Here is a 19,010-nt window from a genome sequence, read left to right as displayed (position 1 = left end):
GCTCGGCTCAGGCTCGGGCTCAATTAAACAAGCTGAGCTAGAGGCCAGCTCAGACCGGGCCAGCTCGGCTCGGCCCATTAAGGCCCATATAATTTTAGGTCTAAGTCTCATTTTGAAATAGCGGCAAATTTGAGTCCCGACTCCTCTTCACTCCCGATCCCGTCCTGACTCCTCTTCACTCCCCGACTCGTCCTCTACTCCTCTTCACTCTCCTAGGTTTAATCCTAACTCGGCGACTCCCGCGGTCGCACTGCCTCGCGCTGTCGCGCAGTCCTGCCGCCTCGTGCTGTCAAGCAGTCCCGCCGCCTCGCACAGTAACTCCGCCCGCCGTTCCACCTCGACTGTGCGACTGTGCGACTCGGCGACTCCTCTCCACTGGACAACAAACTGTGCGACTCGGCGACTCCTCGCACAGTCGCTCCGCCCGCCGTTCCGCCTCATATCTGACAAGTAAGGGTTAAAGGTTTTTTCTGATTTTTTTCTTATGATAAATAACAGATGCTTGATGGATTTTTTTCTGATTTTTTTCTCTGATAAATAACGGTTTTGTGCTTACTGGTACGTTGTACCAGTATCTGTTTCGTACCAGTTCTATTTTATAATGGTTCTGTACCAGAATCTGTTTAAAGGTAATGGTGCTATTTGTGGTGTTATATATTGTGTTTGTTCTTGTTTTAATGGTTCTGTACCAGTACCAGTTCTATTTGCTGATTTTGTTTGAGGAATCAACTTCTATTTAAATGCAGCCGCCAGCTGATCAGTGAAGATTGTTTGAGGAACCAACTTCTATTTAAAGAAGTCCATTATGATTTAAAATAAAATAAAAATAATAGGTCTAAACATTTTATCAACTCTCACTATTAAAAAAATCATGAATTCTCGTTTACTTGAAAAGTTGTTTTTCCAAAATTCTCATAAACAAAATTATAAATGATATAATCCTTTGTGTAACCTGGAACGATATTTTGTCAATTAAGTCCATATGTAGACATACTGCACTGAATAATATTCATGGATATTAACAAAAAAGAGTACAATCCTTTTCTTGTATTTTTATTGACATCACAGGCATTTATCTTGATTCTTTATTAACAGTATTGTATGATGGTTAGAAAGCTAAATTCTAGTATACATATCTTGAACAGTACAAAGACACAACAGAGGCTTCATTAAACGGGATACATACAATCCTAAAGTTTTGTGAGCAATCTGGTACCGTTAGGCGGGTCGTTTATACCGGCTCGGTGGTTGCAACCTTGCCGTGGAAGGAAGACTTCACCGGCTACAAGGACTTCATTGCTGAATCAAATTGGACTACAATTGATCTCCCTTACCCCCATTATACCGACCACTTGAAAGTATGTTTTTTTTCATTTGGTATATACATGATAGTTTTTTAAATTAAATTATTTTTTGCTAGACCAAAAGGCACTATAGGAAATTTCCTTTTATCTGGTATGCTAATTTACCTTGCATCTCTTACTATTTTGAATTTTGAATTGATTTTATTTTGTCTTTGGGTTAGTTTAATAAATGCAGAGTTAGACCTTGTTTCTTTATTTCTCTTCTCGGTTAGAAATTTTTTCACTTTTTATTGCAAATATTCTTCTTATTATTTGCATCTATAATTTTCAGCTAGCTTTGACTAATATTTGTGAGCTTCGATTAATAGGCACAAATGTCAAATACATCATCTGATGGTGCTACTGCAGCCGGCAGTAATCCAGTGATACCGGAAAGTGCAAATAGCACAGCTAGTGGATTTAGTTATTGGCTGTTGGCATGCCGCATGAATTTAGTTGTGTTAATTTATGTTATTTGGTGTGGATTCATATAAATTTATGTTATTTTGTATGAATTTATGCTCCATTTCAATATATTTTTTTCCTGTGAAAATGGTGTATGTATCAGTAACAATATTAGTATATTACTTCTGGCCCGATGGTGTATGTTTATATTTTGATAAATTTCTGAAATTTGAATGATACCTGTTTCATATGGACATATTTAACTGCTTGTCCATTTATAAATCATCAGAAATAACTTTTGTATATCAGCAGAGCAGCCCAATAAAGCAGCAGAACAGCCCAATAAAGCCCAGTGAGCCAGCTCGCGAGCTCGCTCGAGCTGGCTTGTCACAAGCTGAGCCAAAACTTTTGGCTCGGGACCCCTATGTCCAGCTCGCTCGGGCCAGGCTCGGGCCAGAATAAACAAGCTGAGCCAAGGCCCAGCTCGGCCCGAGCCAGCTCGTTTACAGCCCTAGTGTAAAAAGGTACGATGTCCCTCTTATTTTAAAAAAAAAAAAAATTATCTATAGAAATTAAGAAAAAGAAAGAGTATATCACATTTTTTATTGATAAAGAAAGAAATATAAATAGTACATCATACGATTGTTCTTCTTATCTCTGTTTTACAAGTCACATTAAAGAGTATATTACAAATCTGAAGTACAAAGATCCGATGTCTTCACATTTTAAAAGAATAAATATTTACAAATCTGAATCAGACCGACCTCTTTATACAAAATATTTAAATTTGTAACCCTCAAATTAGAGTGTAAAAAGATACAATGTCCCTCTTATCTCCTTTCCCTCTTACAATCTAAAATTCAACGTATCACCCACCTAATGTTATTAAAAATTACTTCGGAAAAAAATTTGATCATTTTAAGACAATCATCTATTACTGTATATTATATATAAAGTAGATAGATTTTAACGGTTTGAATTTATCATTTGAAGTCAAGATAGATTTAAAATTGAGTCCATGATTTCAACAGAGGTTTGGACATAAGAAGAAAACCAATAAGTCAATCATAAATTCATAATCCGACACTCATCTGAAACACGGGCCCATTAGCCAGCGAGCCAGTTAGACTCAGAGCGCCTCGAGAGGAGTAAATTTGGATTTCTTTTTTATTATTTTTGTGGGGGGCCCTGTGTGTTAGAGCCGTTTTTTTTTTCCTACCATCTTCAAAAATCAAAATTAAATGAATACCATCCGGAAAATCGGAATTCAGATTCCGCCACGTTCGCACTGTGAATCTGCGGACGGATCGCCAACCCGTTCACAGATCCACGGTGCGAACGGGTCACTAGAGCGGGTCATGGCGTGAGCGGGTCAAAGCGAGCGTGTCAGTGCGCAGATCCACGGTGCGAACGGGTCACGCGAGCGGGTCAGTCCGTAGATCCATTTCGCGAACATGTTGGCGATCCGTCCGCAGATCCACGGTGCGAATGTGACGGAATCTGAAATCTGATTATTCGGGTGCTATTCATTTAATTCTGATTTTTGAGGTTGGTAGGAAAAAAAAAAAAAACGGGTCTTAGAGGTTTCTAAACGGGCAGGCTTTCTTCAAAAAGTCCAATCAAATTACCTTTCTGAAATCCGGCCCGATGCAGCTTCAGGCCTGTATTATTGCCCTCTCTAGGCCTTTCACAACCCAGTTTAACTTTTCTTTCTCATCTTCCATTGCATAATGGATGTAAGAGATTTTTTTATTTTTCTTTAGGTAATATATACACATTAATCATTTTTATGTTCAATTCTCTAGTATATTCAATGATCCGATTAATTAACTGTGTAGAAAACCGATATAGAGGGATCAACTTAAATTGCAATTTATGGTATTACCGAGAAACATTTTTTCCCATTCTATTGTACGGAATCTTTTTCAGTAGTATAATTACAATTTACAATCATCTTAGAAAAATTATAAAAAAAAATCTCTGATATATTCAATTAACAAAAATATACTAACAAAGATCCTGAACTTATTCACAAAATATAAAATTTTAAAATATATTGTTTGCTCAGAGAGAACAAAAAATAATAAAATAAATATTCTTCACTATCTAATATTATAAAGTAGTTGAAATGTAAAAAAAAAAACAATCGAATTCAAAATATTATAGAAAATTCTCTAAATATTCAATTCAAAAATATATCGCATAAAATTAGTCCAAAAATTCCTGAATTCATTTTCTTGTCAGAAAGAACTATAAATAATAAAATAATTACACTTCACCATCTACTTTTACAGAGCCCTTACAACGTAGAAAAATCAGTCAATTTCAAAAATTGTGCGAGCACCTATAAATCTCCAATTTGAAAAACTTTATTCGAATTGCAGAGTCTTATTTCCATTAAGTTCAAAATCATCAATTTAGAATATTAATGAAGAAAATATAATCCAAACAAACAATACTTTTCAGTCTGCTAAAATAATTCTGTAAATACTGGTAATTACCAGTTTGTAAAATTAACAAAAAATTGCCTACGTATAAAAGTTTAATCATTGTCTTGCATCAATAACACATAAATCAAGTTTAATTTCGGATTACGTGGGAGATCACAGGTTTTGAAATTCATCTTACAATTCTATCTTCTTCTTTTTTTGAAGAAAGATGAAGGTCAAGCCTCCAAATTCTATTCCCTTGTTATTATAACAAATGATTTCTCCCATCCGAGTTTCGAACTCATGACCTTTCACATGAATATCATGAGCCCTTTCCACTAGACCAAGGATCCGTATCCTCCCAGGTACCTGACTCAACACAATTGAAATGGACAGCCCAGATTTACTGTTGGGTGATCATGATGGTAGTAGGGGGCAGTATTATTTGTGCTTTGAGATGCGTGCCAAGTTAAAAATTCCATTTTCGGACAGTCCGATTCAATTCTACTCAGTCAGGTAACCTGAGGGGGATACAAATTCCTAGACCTGGTTCTTTCATCTTACAATTCTTGTTAACATTTAAAATTAAAACTTGAAACTCATGTAAATAGAAAAAAAAGAAAGAAATCGGCATAACTGGAGTGCATCATGCAATATATGATAGTCTTTCTAATAGTCATTGGTTTAAATTTGTCATCGTTGATCAATCTAAACACGCTTTTACATGTTGCCAGGACCATTCAGGGACAACCTCACATGAGATAATAACTACCATACCTAAAAAAAGAAGCAACAATTTAATATAGAATTTGATCCAGATTGATATCCATTCTACTTATAAATACCCACATGGAGCTCTAACAGTGACACCCATCTTCAAAATTAAAGGAGAACAAAATAGAGAGATGGAGACTGTGCCAGCACAGATCGGGACCTGTGGCACGATACAGTTCCTTATCAGCCGAGAGATTGATTTCTTCACTAATTTTGAATCATCCAACAAAGCATTGAACAATGGTGGAAATGGCATTGCTTCTACAAGCAGAGAACACTCTAGTGAAGATGTAAATAGGCATAAAAGGGTTAATAGAAAGTCCTTAACTAACAAAGGGAACAGTACTGGTGCGAGGATCCTTCCAAGAATTTGCTCCTCGGTGGATGTAATAGCTACAAGTGCAAGAGTTCAAGTAAGAAGGCCAATCCAAAACTAATTTTAAGTGGTTTCATTTATAGCTTTTAATGTGGTTTTGTTGATATGTGGTTAGAGTTTTATTGGTTGTTAGATGTCGATGGACTGTATGTTAGCACTTTATTTTGGACATGTTGTATGAACTCTATCGTTTCGTAATGAAATAGGTGGTCAATACCACTTTTGCCAAAAAAAATATGGTTTTGTTGAAACAAGGTCATGTAATTTAATAATCTTCTTCTTACTGTCCCATGATATTATCTGTTAGAATTTAATGATAATGATTTGCAGATCTCTATGATTTGCATACAATAGATTACATGTTCAATTCTTAAATCCTATTGCAAATAGGATAATGCATTTCTGGGAAAACAGTTGAGATCCCACTAACATTCTGCTTTCCTATTTGGCTTTTAAGTTCTTTTTTTTTTTCTCAATTAATGAAAATAATTAGTAGGTACATTACGCCTGGCTGATTAGAAACTGTTCCTTTCAAAGATAAAATAACATAATAGCTACATTCACGCCAACTCTTTAGTGTCGTGGTACTTGCAAGATTTAAACGACATTCCATTTGAAACTGTAAAAATGAAAGAATATATAGTACCCAGGAGGACCCCAAGAAAAGACGACTGCAAGTTTTAGCACAGCAAGATACTGCTGACTCTTGCAACACAACACCGCTATGTAAGAACAACAGAAGTGTTAATGAGCTATGCACAGCATCATGATATATGGTATAAGAGTACACAATCATTCTTCTCGTCATATATGTTACAAGAATTGTACCTATTTACAACTTTCACTGAAACATTATATATACAGTGTCTTCGTCAGGACCTTTTCAATCCCAGATAGCAACGCTCATTTCATTCATAATAAAAAGAAAATGAAAATACTTTCGTTTCATGATATATGGTATAAAAGTACACAATCATTCTTCTCCTCATATATGTTACAAGAATTGTACCTATTTACAACTTTCACTGAAACATTATATATACAGTGTCTTCGTCAGGACCCTTTCAATCCCTGATAGCAACGTTCATTTCATTCATAATAAAAAGAAAATGAAAATGCTTTCGTTTTTCTTATTTTCTTTTTACTTTTCTTTTTCCGTTCTTATGTTACATTACAAAAGAACACTGCTGTATTTCAATATCTCTGCTGGACAATGTCCTTGTCAAACAAACCTTCTCCTCTGCAAACAGCCAGCAGGTAGCAGTAGCAATGTCCAATTGCAATAAGAAGAAAGATTCTAATATTAACATCGTTCCATTGTCTCTCTATCTTTCTCCATGTCACCATGATTAGAGGAAGAAGATGCTTCATCTTCAGCCTCGTTACCACCTTTATAGGCATTCCCATCTGTTCTCGATTCATGATGTGAAGAATCCTGTTCCACTTGCTCGGTAGTTTCACTCAACTGTCCGCCATTAGACATTGCAAGGTACTCGAGGGCGGTGACCACATCGCTTATCACAGGACGCGTGCTAGCTTCCTCTTGGAGGCACATAGCTGCAATAGCAAGTGCCTGATATAGGCCCTTAGTTGGATATTCACCATCTAATGCAGGATCTGCCATCTCAACAAATCTCTTTTTGTCCCTGAAACGTGGTTCAGCCTAGGGCAAAAAGAGTTTTGGGTCAATTTATACATGCTTTCCTTAATCAAGCTGCAGCAGACTTATCAAGAATAATAGTACAATGAGTGAGTCTATGGTACTATGCATATCACGGGTTGTTACCGTGCTATGGCTCTATATTCGAGTTTTCAAATCCTAATGGTCGATCCGAACCGTTCATCTTGTTCAATATGTGTTTGGAGACCAAATTTTACATTTTTTGAAAATTTGTTACTATTTTTTTTAGATATTTAGAAAATCACTTGATCTGAAAATTCTGGACCATTCAAAAACAGTGATTTTCAATAAATCTAAAAAAATAGTAAAAAAATTTCAAAAAATGTAAAATTTGGTCTCCAAACACATATTAATATGGAGAATAAGATGAACGGTTCGGATCGACTGTTAGGATTTGAAAACTCGAATATAGAGCCGTAGCACGGTAACAAATCGTAATATGCATAGTACCATAGACTCACTCATAGTACAATTAAGTGAAATTTTGACAATATTTCAAATTTGCTAATAGATGACCTTCTATTATTCTAGCTAGCTAATTTCAGAAGTTCCCAATTCTAAAGAATTTAATCATATATTAATTCGGGTGCTTCCTCTAAAGGATATCTAGGAGATTACAGCCAAAAGAAATACAACCAGAAATTACAAAGTTCTATTGTTATATTGGTTTTGTAACATACCCATTGAACTAGGTTTTGCTCACTCTCTGGCTTGGTCATGTCAATTGCTCGTCTCCCTGTAATTATCTCCAGAAAAACAACCCCATAGCTGTAAACGTCAGACATTGTGGTGAGCTTTCCAGTCAATGCATACTCTGGTGCACAGTATCCATATGTACCCATCACACGAGTTGAAACATAGCTCTTATCCCCAACTGGCCCCACCTATACAAGTTATGTACAAATAACAAAAGAATCTATCATATTCATAGCTTGAAAATATCCCAAGATCAAATTGCATGATGGCTAAGCTCATTTTCTTCTCATTCAATTAAAAATGACTTCTACAAATTAGGCAAATTACTTCACAAAAACTGCAAATGACAGCCAATAGTTCATACATTATGTATTTGGCAACAATAGAATAGAGAACAGGGAATAGAGAGTTTTGCCATTTTCTTCCAACTCTGTTTGACAAAGTGAAATAGACTCAACTTCAAAATCAGAGAAGTATCTCCAATTCCACATTCTACGCTATGGAGTATGTCCAGTTCATCCCCCCACCCCCCAAAAATGGAAATATGGAAATAGATATTCCAACTATTGGAACAAATAGGAGCCCATGTGCATAATGGGATGGTTTGACTGCAAAAGTTTCTGCCCTATCCCACCCTTTTCTATTCCATCATCGTTCCAGTTTATTCCATTCTATAAGGACGTGTTCAGCAACTATTCCAGCTTTCCCCCACCCAATTTCATCATATTCCAACATGTTTAAAAGCACCATATTGAAAGTAGGAGATAAACATTTCTTCGTCCAATGTTAAAACAAATTTAAGTTTAAGAAAACAACAAAAAAGTATCCCTAGCACATATGTTTTATTGTCAGTTTACTCAAATGTGATATGAAATGCACAAATGAAAATCAACATTAAGTTCTGGCTTGGTTTTAGAGGGGCGGAGGCTCATTCGACAGAAAAAAAATATAAGCAAAACCAGACCTTTTTCTTTTCTTTGACAAATCCAGATTAGGAGTGCTGGAGGTCGGTTACAAGTACATTAAAGAAAAAGACAGATATTATATACAGATGCAAGGTCAACTTTGCAAAAAGAGAAAAAAAAAAAAAAAAATTGTACCTTGGCTAGACCAAAATCTGATAATTTGGGGTTGAAGACTTCATCAAGCAGAATGTTAGAAGCCTTGAAATCCCTATAAATAACCGGAGGGTTAGCAGTCTCATGCAGATACTCAAGCCCCTTTGCTGCACCTAATGCTATCTTCATTCTTGTGTTCCAATCTAGAGCTGTCTTCTCTGGTGGCAAATCTGCATAAAAAAAAAAGGTGCAACAAAATTATTTCCACAAGTTCTTTGTGCATTATGCGTTCAAATGCACCTGCATTCTTATCTTGGTTCAGTTAGCATCATAACCTCTATTGTGATGGCAGTTACTAATCTTTTAAACAATATTAGAAATCCAAGTGTCCATCCAAGAAATTATATTACAATAAAATATTGAACAAAGTATAAAAAATGAGATGCATACTTTAAACAAAGGGGGAATTGCATGTATACCACTCCAAAACTATGAAATTACGTATTTCCCCCTCTAAATTCTATAATTACGTATTTACCATTCTAAATTCAAAGAACTCACATATTTATCCAATTAATCAAAAACTGAGATTAACTGTGTTTAATATGTTGCCCCCCAAGTGCAGAAGCAAGGGCACTTTTGGAAGCCATTCAAGCTGTGATACAAAAGGGATTGGGGAGGCATTTTTTACATTGACAATTCAATCATGGCAAGTTATTGTTCAGTGTTGGGTCCACCGGTAACCGCTGATTGGAGAGCTTATGAAGAAAATTTTCAAATATGGAGGTAGCTCAAGGAGAATACATCTTATTCTTGCATGCATGTGCTTAGAGGAGTGTATCAGATGAAAAGAGAATCTGAAAGCTTTACTAGTATTTACTGGTATTGGTTAGTTGGTAAGGGAAATAGAGGAGATAACAACGAATGATGGGCTTTTAAATGTATTATTTTGGTTTTTTTAATGGAAGGTATGACCTATGGACTTTGATGATAATAAAAAAGTTTTTATTAATATATTCTTTGCTTCAAGCAGTTGCGCAAGTTATTGAAAGCCTTAATCAGATTCCATGTACAGGAGAACGAGTCTAAGGAGAGGGTGCTAAGTTAATCCTTAATTAATTGTAGTTTTTAAAATATTAAGCAGGAGTACGTAATTTCAATGTTTTTGAGTGGTATATATGTATTCCCCCTTAAACAAAATACGAAGGTAAAGGGTTCCTTTGAAAAACTAAAATCTTAAATATGTTTGCCACTAGACTTATGTTGTCCAAAATTCATTGTATTTGAAGTAATGCATTACATGAAACCTGGTGTACCTTGTATCAAATGCTTTGGTTGTGAAATCACTTTTAAAAGAGGCATGTATTAAATTAATTAAAAAAAAAAACATTCACATAAATTATATGGATAAACATGTTATCTCTAGAAAATACATTGCAAGAAAATTGAATAAGCATTTTTACCAAGAAGATGATCCTCCAAGGAACCAAAAGGCATGTACTCGTACACCAAAATTCTCTGATGACTGTCAGCGCAATATCCAATCAAATTGACAAGGTTATCATGGTGTAGGAGGCTAAGCATCAATACCTCAACCAAGAACTCTCGATTCCCTTGCATCCCACTTCTGTCTAGTTGTTTCACTGCTATGGTCTGTATAATTACAAGCAGAAAATGCATTTTTTTTGTTCATTTAAATTCAATTTTCTCAGGAAGAAAGAAGATTGGAGCTTAGATAAGAATAGTAATGTTTCTGTGTTCTTCTCTTCCTGTGATTATTTGTGGTATGACTTGTATTAGTGATGCCAAGTCTTAAGTCTCAATCTCCAAATATCCAAGCCTTTTTACAAAATAGGAAAGAAATATAAAATTTTACCCTTCAAAATCTTCAAAACATGGCTCTTTATAACCCAACAACTCTACCTATTCTTTTTCAAATTATTGAAAATGTCGTATAAAGAACCCAAAAATCATGAAAGAATTGTTGGCCATCTGGCTTGTATGCATACCTCGTTGACCTTAGGAAGTCAGGCATTGTTAAGGGGAGTGCTTTGCTCTTTTGTATGATTTTACTTATTATAGGACCTTTTTTTTTGCAAAACAAATGATCAAACATTTCTCTTCAAAAAGAGAACTACCTCTTCAGCCCCTCCATTTCCTCATTTACAAAAAAAGTTATTTATCTACATCATTTCTCTTTAATAACTGGTCCCTGGGCAGATAAACAGTGAGAAAGTACTAGTCTTTGTCATTTTTGACAAAACTGATATTTTAATACTATTTCTTGTGATTTTAGAAGGGTAGACTAGAAAGATAATTTATGTTGTTGTCTTAAATAGGGTTACATTGGCTGTTGCTTGTGCATTTTTCTATAGCAAATAACAAATTTTTCTTAAATCAAAAGGTGAAGAAAACAAAGAAAAGAGAAGAATATGTAATTACTTGATTTTTGCCTTCCAGTTCCATATGGCCCTTATAAACCCTTCCAAATCCACCTTCACCAACAAGAGATTCTGAACTGAAGCCATTTGTTGCTTCAGAGATCTCCTTAAATGTGAAAACCCTAGCATTACATTTCCCATCCCCAATCCTTAGTATCTCTTCCGCCACATCCCTATGGTTGAAATTTTCTGAATTTTAAAGTAGAAGTGTTCCACAATACAAAATGATTAATAATGTTAAAAACTAATCTTAAAAAGGAATTTATTTCTTCTAATGACAAGTCGTATAGTCAATGAACAGAATTGTAGCAGATATGAAAACATCATGAAGTACTTCCTCTCTTAGGTAATCTAGTTCAAAGAATATATATCAAAAACAATATCAACTTTTGTAATCAACTTAATTTATGTCCTTGGAAGAAACTTGCAAACCCTGAATGAACAATTTTTTCAATAAAGAAAGGTCAAAACAGAAATAAAATAAAATATATATTGATCAATTCTCTTTTAAAATATCTAGACCGAGTTATTATGCTCAAATTGAAAACAAAAACCCATTATAAAGGATTCATATTTTGTGAAATCACTGAATTATAGCACACCAAGAAATAAATTTAGGCAAATGACCTATAAAGATGTGTTTGACAATAAAAAAAATCATAGAGAAAATGTCTTTCTGTGATTCTTAATAAAGTAGCTTTCAACTAGGAATACAACTTTACCTCAGCCAAAGAATGATTGTTTTCATAAAGGTCCATTCCCACTAGTGTGGAAAGACAAAAATGAACAAAGCTATTTCACAAAAATGAAATATCACCCAATTTCTCTTTCAGAATGAAATTTTTTTTAAAAAGAAAAAAATACACAGAAAAGAAGATAGACAAAGTACTTGATTGCACCGTAAGATCATTGACAAGATGCAAGAGAGGACTATTTCCATGTAGACGCAACCTTGGCGACTCCCTCTGTTTTGATTTAAAGCAACAAAGTCCCATATCCTTTCCCCTTATATAAATTATTTTGGATCTAAGCCCCACTAATTCCTTCTTCCACAAAAACCATGAAATCAGAAAGGCTCAAAACTGAAAATCTTCTTTTCCCTAAAGAAAAGAAGATTCCATCCCAGAACCAATCCACAATTCAGGATAATTCTTGTGAATTGTTCTGGTTTTGTTTTTCTTTTTTTAAATTTTATATTTTTGTTTTCCTTTTTTTCTTTTTTGACAAGTCACCAGTGGACAGAAACAAATTTCGCTGTTTCATTATCTCATTTGTTAAGCACAGATCTATTTTTAGACAAATCATCAGTGGTAGTTCTATTTTTTTTTATTTTCTCTTACTTCTTAATATTCTCACTTTATTTTCAGAAATTTCATATACTTTGGCAAAAGTTGATATTTTGTGGATAACCTGTGCAGTAAGGAAGACATATCACATGATAAAAATTAGAAACAAACTGGAAAAGAAGCACAGATGGTAATTACAAATCTGTGGGGGTATGATAATTTATCTACTATGTGCACAAAATGTTTTGATTCACTGAATTATCCCTACTTTCTCTTCACCTACTTTCTGTTAGAGGCAACAACAAACTAAGGTAGTTACTTTGATATCTTTTATAAAGGTAAATGCAATTAGAATTGAATTGTTTGTTTTTAAAATCACGCACAAATATACTTTATTAAGAAGTTTAAAAAGAAAAAAAAGTATATTATACTTGTGCAAATTTAAAAGTAAAAAATGATTCAATTTGCAAAATTCCGATAATACTGATTAAATTCTCAGTCTTCTCCTTGTGTCTTTGTTAAAAAAAAAAAAAAAAAAAAGCAGAGACAGAACCCACTTTTTTACAACAATTTAAAGCTGAAACTGCAAGTAGATGCAGCAAGTAATATGGACAAAACATAGTTCATGCTTTTGTAGGCAAACAATTGATTTTATTACAAATATCATGTAGTATAAAGTAGTAACCCATGATAATGTTGGTTTGTATCAAGAATCTAATAAAAACACCACAATTTTCACTAAGAAATTTCATCAAACAGGTTCCGTGCAGGCTGGAATAAAATAACGTGAATCAAAAAGAAAGGCATCACACACCTTTTTATTGAACTAGGAAAAAGAGAGCCCGGTGAAACATGAAAGCATTACACCTAATCATCTCTATAAACAGACAAGGCTCCAGTGCTCCACCATCCCTGGCCAAGTAGCTGTACCACCACAATCCGCCTAGAATGTGCGCTCCTTGGGAAGTCTTGGAATGAGCGTGTGTTCAATTTTCACAGCCTCGGACCGGACAGGCGGAGTCGCGGAGAGCAAGAGCAAACGGGCTGAAGTAATGGGCCTTTTTAGGCTGGGCTTTGATGTGCGCCTATCTACTAAAGTGCTAAAATTGTGTTAGAAATAGGAAACTTCATCAGATTGCTAAATATATTGTGCACCAAAAGTGACTTACAAAATAGGAAAAATAATGCTCAATTTGGACCAACATGGAAGTTCAATCTTCAAACTGAAATATTTCTGATGTAGTATAGTGACCATAAGTGAAATTTAACCTTTGTTTTCTAACCTCACCACCTTGGTAAAAAGCTCCTGCCCTACTAAACCTAGGCAAAAATTGAAACAGCCCAGTCAACATGGACCGGTTGTTGGAGAATTGGACATCAACTAGACCTGGTCTTTCATATATCTTAGACCAATAACTACTACTCATGACCAATGTTGTAAAAAACGTCCTTTTAGGCCAATTAATTGGTCGATTAGTCGTTGGCAGTGATCAAACCGTCATGAATTTTTCAACTAATTGACCGATTATTTTTTATTACGGCTGATTATTCCCGATTATTTTCAATTAATCACTTGGTGGTACCTTGTTCATCCAATGACCGCATACCGTTATTTAAAACACTGCTCATGACTAACGTCACTAACCCAGTACCCACTCTTATTCTTACACCGTGTACATAGACCAGGTGTAGGTGTATTCAAATTTAGCCGTTTGGTTGGTTGAAGTCTGATTTTTTTTTTTTTTTGTTCAGTTCTTCACACCAGAGAGAGGGTATGTGTGAGAGGAAGATGGTATTGGAAAGGTGGTTAGGTCTTGGTGTAATTTTTACATTGGGTAAGTCAAAACGAGTACTCGAATCAGCAGCACGACTGGAGGACATAGTGTATTACTTCCTCTGTTCCGCATACGCCTTGGTCTCTATCGTCGCCTTGGTACTCTTTCTTGATTTCTCTCTCTAGTAGTTCTAAATTGAAGGAATCCTGATGGAATTTTAGTCATTTTGTCTTGATTAACTAAGCTTTCGAGGTTCATCATTACCAGCCAATTAGTTAGTGTTAATCTGAAGTAATTGATAACTAGACATAATTTCGAGAATTATTTAAACGCCAAGTGAAGAAACAATTTAAAGCAGAGTGAGACAAAAGTTCCTTAGATTCTTACCATAAGTTAAAATACTTTACCAATTAAGGAGCAGGAGCTATATTTGTAATTGTCGAAAAGTAGACAATTACTTTTCTCATGTAAAGTAATAATCCACCTGTTTGTGTAGCAAGAGTTAAGTATAGTGTTAGTTATAGATCTCGTGATAATGATCAAAAGGATTGCTGATGAAAATTCATTGGTTAATTTTTGTTAGATAAGAGATAGTAACCAACGCCATCTTTTTTGTTCAATTTTTCTTTATGTGCCAAGTAAGTTGAAGCAAGTATTTTCATTTATTATTTTCCCATTGTAATCAGGTTCAACTAATTAGAATCCAAATACGGGTGCCACAGTATGGATGGACAACACAAAAGGTCTTTCATCTCATGAATTTTATTGTTAATGGAGGTATTATCAAGTGCGCGCATAATTATATTTATCTGCTTTTCGTTTATTTATATCATTAACAATTTAACATGTTTACAACATTTTTCTTGCTTGTAGTACGAGGTGTTGTGTTTGGATTCCATGATGAGGTTTTGTTGTTGCGACCGAAAGTAAGAACTTAGCTTATTATTGACATTAGAAAACAAATCTTTTTGTATTATAGAAATTAATTTTAAATTAATCAAACGTAACCTTGTTTAAAGACAATAGTATATAAATTAAATTAGAAAGACTCTTTTTCATTTAATTGTTTTGATTTTTTGTTTACTTATTAGTAAAACCTCTTTATAGGTTATTGCTCTAATTCTACTAGACCTCCCGGGCTTGCTGTTTTTTACTACTTTCACACTCCTGGTACTTTTCTGGGCCGAAATATACCACCAGGTAATTACTTAATTACTGATGGTATTTCTTCTTATAAAAACTGCAACAATAATGTATTTAGTTTGCTCCTGAATTTTTTAAAATGTGCTCTTGAACATTTGTTTTTAGGTAAGGAATCTGCCAACAAAAAAGCTGAGGATTATATATATCATTGTCAATTGTGCTATATATCTAATTCAGGTAATTGTTGTACAAGATTCTCATCAGTTCAATAACCCTAGAGAAAATTGAGTATTCAAATGCGTACCAGTCAACATCGATCTTTTGAATAATACCAATCAATAATCAAAAGCTCTTAGCTTAATTTATATATCCGGGCCAAAAGTTAGCAAGTTTTACAAATATAATTGAAAATATTGAAACAGGTATGCATATGGATATACCTTTCAATAGAAAACAGCGAGACTATAGCATCGGTCGGTAAAGTTTTCATGTCAGGTAATTTTGAATCAGTGTAGTGCCTCTATAGCTTTTGTATCAAATAGCATACATAAACCCAACACCATTTTGCATATGGCTTGACTCTGATGTGGCAATTGCTTATTTCATTTTTGTGGTATAATTCTGTGGGCAGTTATATCTTTTATTGCTGCTCTTGGCTTTCTAATATACGGAGGAAGGTACAAAGTTAATCATTTCCTTGTTCTTAGTGCAATGACAAATAAGAAAATAACTGTTCATGATGATTAATTTCAAAAGAGAAAAAAATTCCATTTTATTGTTAATTAGGATATTTGTCATGCTTTGGAAATTCCCAATCGAATCAAGGGGCCGAAGGAAGAAAATTCAAGAGGTGGGTTGTTCTTTTCTTAATTTCATATATTATTGTTCTTCTAATAGAAAACATCTTGGAAAGAGAGGGACTCTCTTACAAGATCAAGGTGCCATCTAATTTTCTTCTTTTTCCTTTAATGTGACTGCTCTTAAGTCTTAATAGTGGGTATAATGGGAAAATTATGGCCTACTTGATTTAACTGATCCAATGACCCACCTTGAGTCCTATTATGATACCAGTAGTCCAGTGCTGATTAACACTAATTCAAACTTGCCTCAAGTAAGACCCCAAAATTTGTATTTTTTTTATTTTTAACACTGCAGGAGCTATTTCTCTCCTGTCATTTATGATTTATGGTTGTACAATATTATTGGCATTCTGAATGCCTGTTTGATTTAATGTTTTTTGTTTTTCTTTCGTTTAAGTTGGGTTGTTATTACGTGAACTTAGAAAAAAAAAAAAAAAAAACCTCAGTAATCTTCTGAAATCGGTACAGTGTCCTTGCAGATGAAAATTTGGCAAGTTGTCAAAAGTGTAATACTTTTTTGTTTTTGCACACAAATAAATTGGTTGATTTCTGCAAATTAACAAGTGCAGGTAGGCTCAGTTACGGCAATTTGTTTCACATGTTTCCTTGTAAGATGCGTTGTGGTGAGTACCTGGTCTTATTTATGTCCTTCATATTTCATGTTAAATAAATCAATTAAATCTCTATTAATTGAGTGCTGATTTTCATTGAATGAAAACCCCATACAGTGTTTATTGGTACCAAATACCAAAACGAAAACCTAATGGTATTGAAATTAAAATACCACTAAAACATCCAAAAACAATCGACAAAAACTGATACATCCAAGCAATCTGAAACAGCACATATGTAATATGAAGTATATAACACCAGTATATAACAGAACAATGAAAATAAACATAAAAGACCCTAGAATTTTAAGAAACTGCAACAATCATTGTGGAGCTGCAGCCACTATCAGAATCACTACTTGAAGTGCTGGTTCGCATATAAGACATATGTTTGGTTCTTTTTCCACGTGGTATGAAATATTGGGTGTAATTCATTAAAAACTGCCTTTTATGTAATAAAAACATTTGTTTTGTTTAATCGTGTAGATTGGGGTGTCTGCCTTCAAGTCAAGTCTATGCTTAGATGTTCTGAATCATCTAATTCTAGATCTCTTCTTTTACTTGGTATTTTTTTAATCTCATTTTCAATTATTATTATTCAAAATGGCAATCAAAAACCTAACTTGTAATTAGCTAGAATTCATCTCTTCTACTTTGCTCCAACTTCTAGAGATATTTTATACTTCATGAGAAAGTGCAAAACATTGTATGCGCTAAATTATTTTTCCAAAAGGTACTGAATATTACACTTATTTCTTACTCAACAATACTTAATAGGGAAGCGAGGGATATATAGGAGAGAGATATGGGTACACATACTTTCTAATATTTTTTTATCACAAAAGAAAATAATTTAATTAGAGGTACTAGGCTCCTTATTTGCTGGTTATGACTTATGAGTGTTTAGAATTCTACAAAATTTTATTCAACAACTGGTATGATATTTTCAGGTAACAGAAATACTTGCATCGGCTCTGGTTCTTTATATACTGCGAAAGCTTCCAACAAAGAGAATCTCAGGACAATATCATCCAATTAGCTAAAATTAGAATTCCTCAGCCAAATGTTGCATGATTTATAAATATATTAGTTCGAGGAACAATTATTTTGTTTTTGTTTTCTTCCTGAATTCATTGAAGGTATTTGAAAGGTATATATTGGGCTCGTTTGATGTTCAAGAAAAGTGAAGAATCTTACTAGTACATCAAACTTTTATGAGCGAGTTTATGGTACTACGCATATTATGATTTGGTCCGTAATACAGCTCAATATTCGACTTTTCAAAATCCTAACGGTCGATCTGAACCGTTCATCTTGTTCTCCATATTAATATGTGTTTGGAGACCAAATTTTACATTTTTTGAAATTTTTTTACTATTTTTTTAGATATTTAGAAAATCACTTGATCTGAAAATTCTGGACCATCCAAAAACAGTGATTTTCAATAAATCTAAAAAAATAGTAAAAAAATTTAAAAAAATGTAAAATTTGGTCTCCAAACACATATTAATATGGAGAACAAGATGAACGGTTCAGATCGACCGTTAGGATTTTGAAAAGTCAAATATTGAGCCATATTACGGACCAAATCGTAATATGCATAGTACCATAGACTCACTCAACTTTTATCTTAGTTTCAAGAGAAGTGAAGAATCTTACTAGTACAGAGGATGCAAGACAAATGAAAAAAAACTTCTGAATCTGGAACTTTTTTACCGATTCATATTTCCTTTATAATATTTTCTATAAAAAGAAATTATCATAGCCTCACTCCTTTTTTTTCCAGAAACAAACTTATTTTAAGTGTTATGACAATTATTATCTTGGGCATAAATCAGATATTGACAACTCATACACAGCATAATTTAGTTCGTATAATTTTCTACCATTCGTCAGACCAAAAATTCCCAAAAAGTTATATTTATACCCAAAAATATGAAGAAAAAAATCAGAAATTTCATCAGAGAAAAATTAGGGCTTTCTTCGAAATCTGAAAGTACCTAAAAATGATTCAAAATGCTAAATAAATACCAAAGCCAAGAAGTTTCAATAAGTAATAACTTCAAATTGCAGAGAGGTAACAAAAATAGCGGGAGTAAGTTACTGCGTTGGAGAGCGGAAGAGGAGAGAAG

The 19,010-nt window shown here is 34.0% G+C and overlaps 2 protein-coding genes and 1 long non-coding RNA gene across 5 annotated transcripts; 2 read left to right on the top strand and 1 right to left on the bottom strand.

Annotated features, from left to right (window-relative positions):
- The first annotated feature begins 162 nt into the window (after positions 1-162).
- Positions 163-1,982, top strand: LOC144569851 (uncharacterized). The gene is made up of 3 exons (XR_013516164.1): positions 163-450; positions 1,146-1,358; positions 1,673-1,982. It is a non-coding gene; the product is annotated as an uncharacterized LOC144569851 (long non-coding RNA).
- Positions 1,983-6,068: 4,086 nt separating this feature from the next.
- Positions 6,069-13,509, bottom strand: LOC144569553 (putative serine/threonine-protein kinase PBL23). 3 transcript variants are annotated; one of them, XM_078319951.1, is made up of 6 exons: positions 13,304-13,509; positions 11,205-11,392; positions 10,226-10,415; positions 8,805-8,992; positions 7,689-7,892; positions 6,069-6,990 (listed from the first exon to the last, which is right to left on the bottom strand). In XM_078319951.1, the coding sequence occupies exons 2-6, from the start codon at positions 11,226-11,228 to the stop codon at positions 6,631-6,633; spliced, it is 966 nt and encodes a 321-aa protein (XP_078176077.1). In that variant the 5' UTR covers positions 11,229-11,392; positions 13,304-13,509; the 3' UTR covers positions 6,069-6,630. The 3 variants fall into 3 exon arrangements, with proteins under 3 accessions (XP_078176077.1, XP_078176076.1, XP_078176078.1); XM_078319950.1 differs by lacking the exon at positions 13,304-13,509 and adding an exon at positions 12,093-13,286; XM_078319952.1 differs by lacking the exon at positions 11,205-11,392 and having other exon boundaries at positions 13,304-13,493.
- Positions 12,264-18,069, top strand: LOC144569809 (tobamovirus multiplication protein 1-like). Its single transcript, XM_078320285.1, has 12 exons — positions 12,264-12,370; positions 14,242-14,422; positions 14,951-15,041; positions 15,138-15,190; positions 15,372-15,464; positions 15,573-15,644; positions 15,830-15,902; positions 16,039-16,084; positions 16,194-16,257; positions 16,837-16,890; positions 17,365-17,442; positions 17,829-18,069. The coding sequence occupies exons 1-12, from the start codon at positions 12,264-12,266 to the stop codon at positions 17,919-17,921; spliced, it is 1,005 nt and encodes a 334-aa protein (XP_078176411.1). The 3' UTR covers positions 17,922-18,069.
- The last annotated feature ends 941 nt before the right edge of the window (positions 18,070-19,010 follow it).

This window comes from Carex rostrata, chromosome 18 (genome assembly GCF_964058835.1).
Source record: "Carex rostrata chromosome 18, lpCarRost1.2, whole genome shotgun sequence".
NCBI classification, from domain to species: domain Eukaryota; kingdom Viridiplantae; phylum Streptophyta; class Magnoliopsida; order Poales; family Cyperaceae; genus Carex; species Carex rostrata.
This window is presented reverse-complemented; position numbering and strand designations above follow the sequence as displayed.

Coding starts and splice junctions, on each gene's coding strand:
- LOC144569553 (XM_078319950.1), bottom strand. CDS start 12,198: ATGGGACTTTGTTGCTTTAAATCAAAACAGAGGGAGTCGCCAAGGTTG. Junction 10,416..11,204: donor AACTGGAAGGCAAAAATCAA/GTAATTACATAT, acceptor GTAATTATACAG/ACCATAGCAGTGAAACAACT. Junction 7,893..8,804: donor CAGATTTTGGTCTAGCCAAG/GTACAATTTTTT, acceptor TAACTTGTATAG/GTGGGGCCAGTTGGGGATAA.
- LOC144569809 (XM_078320285.1), top strand. CDS start 12,264: ATGAAATCAGAAAGGCTCAAAACTGAAAATCTTCTTTTCCCTAAAGAA. Junction 15,645..15,829: donor GTGCTATATATCTAATTCAG/GTAATTGTTGTA, acceptor ATATTGAAACAG/GTATGCATATGGATATACCT. Junction 16,258..16,836: donor GAAGGAAGAAAATTCAAGAG/GTGGGTTGTTCT, acceptor TAACAAGTGCAG/GTAGGCTCAGTTACGGCAAT.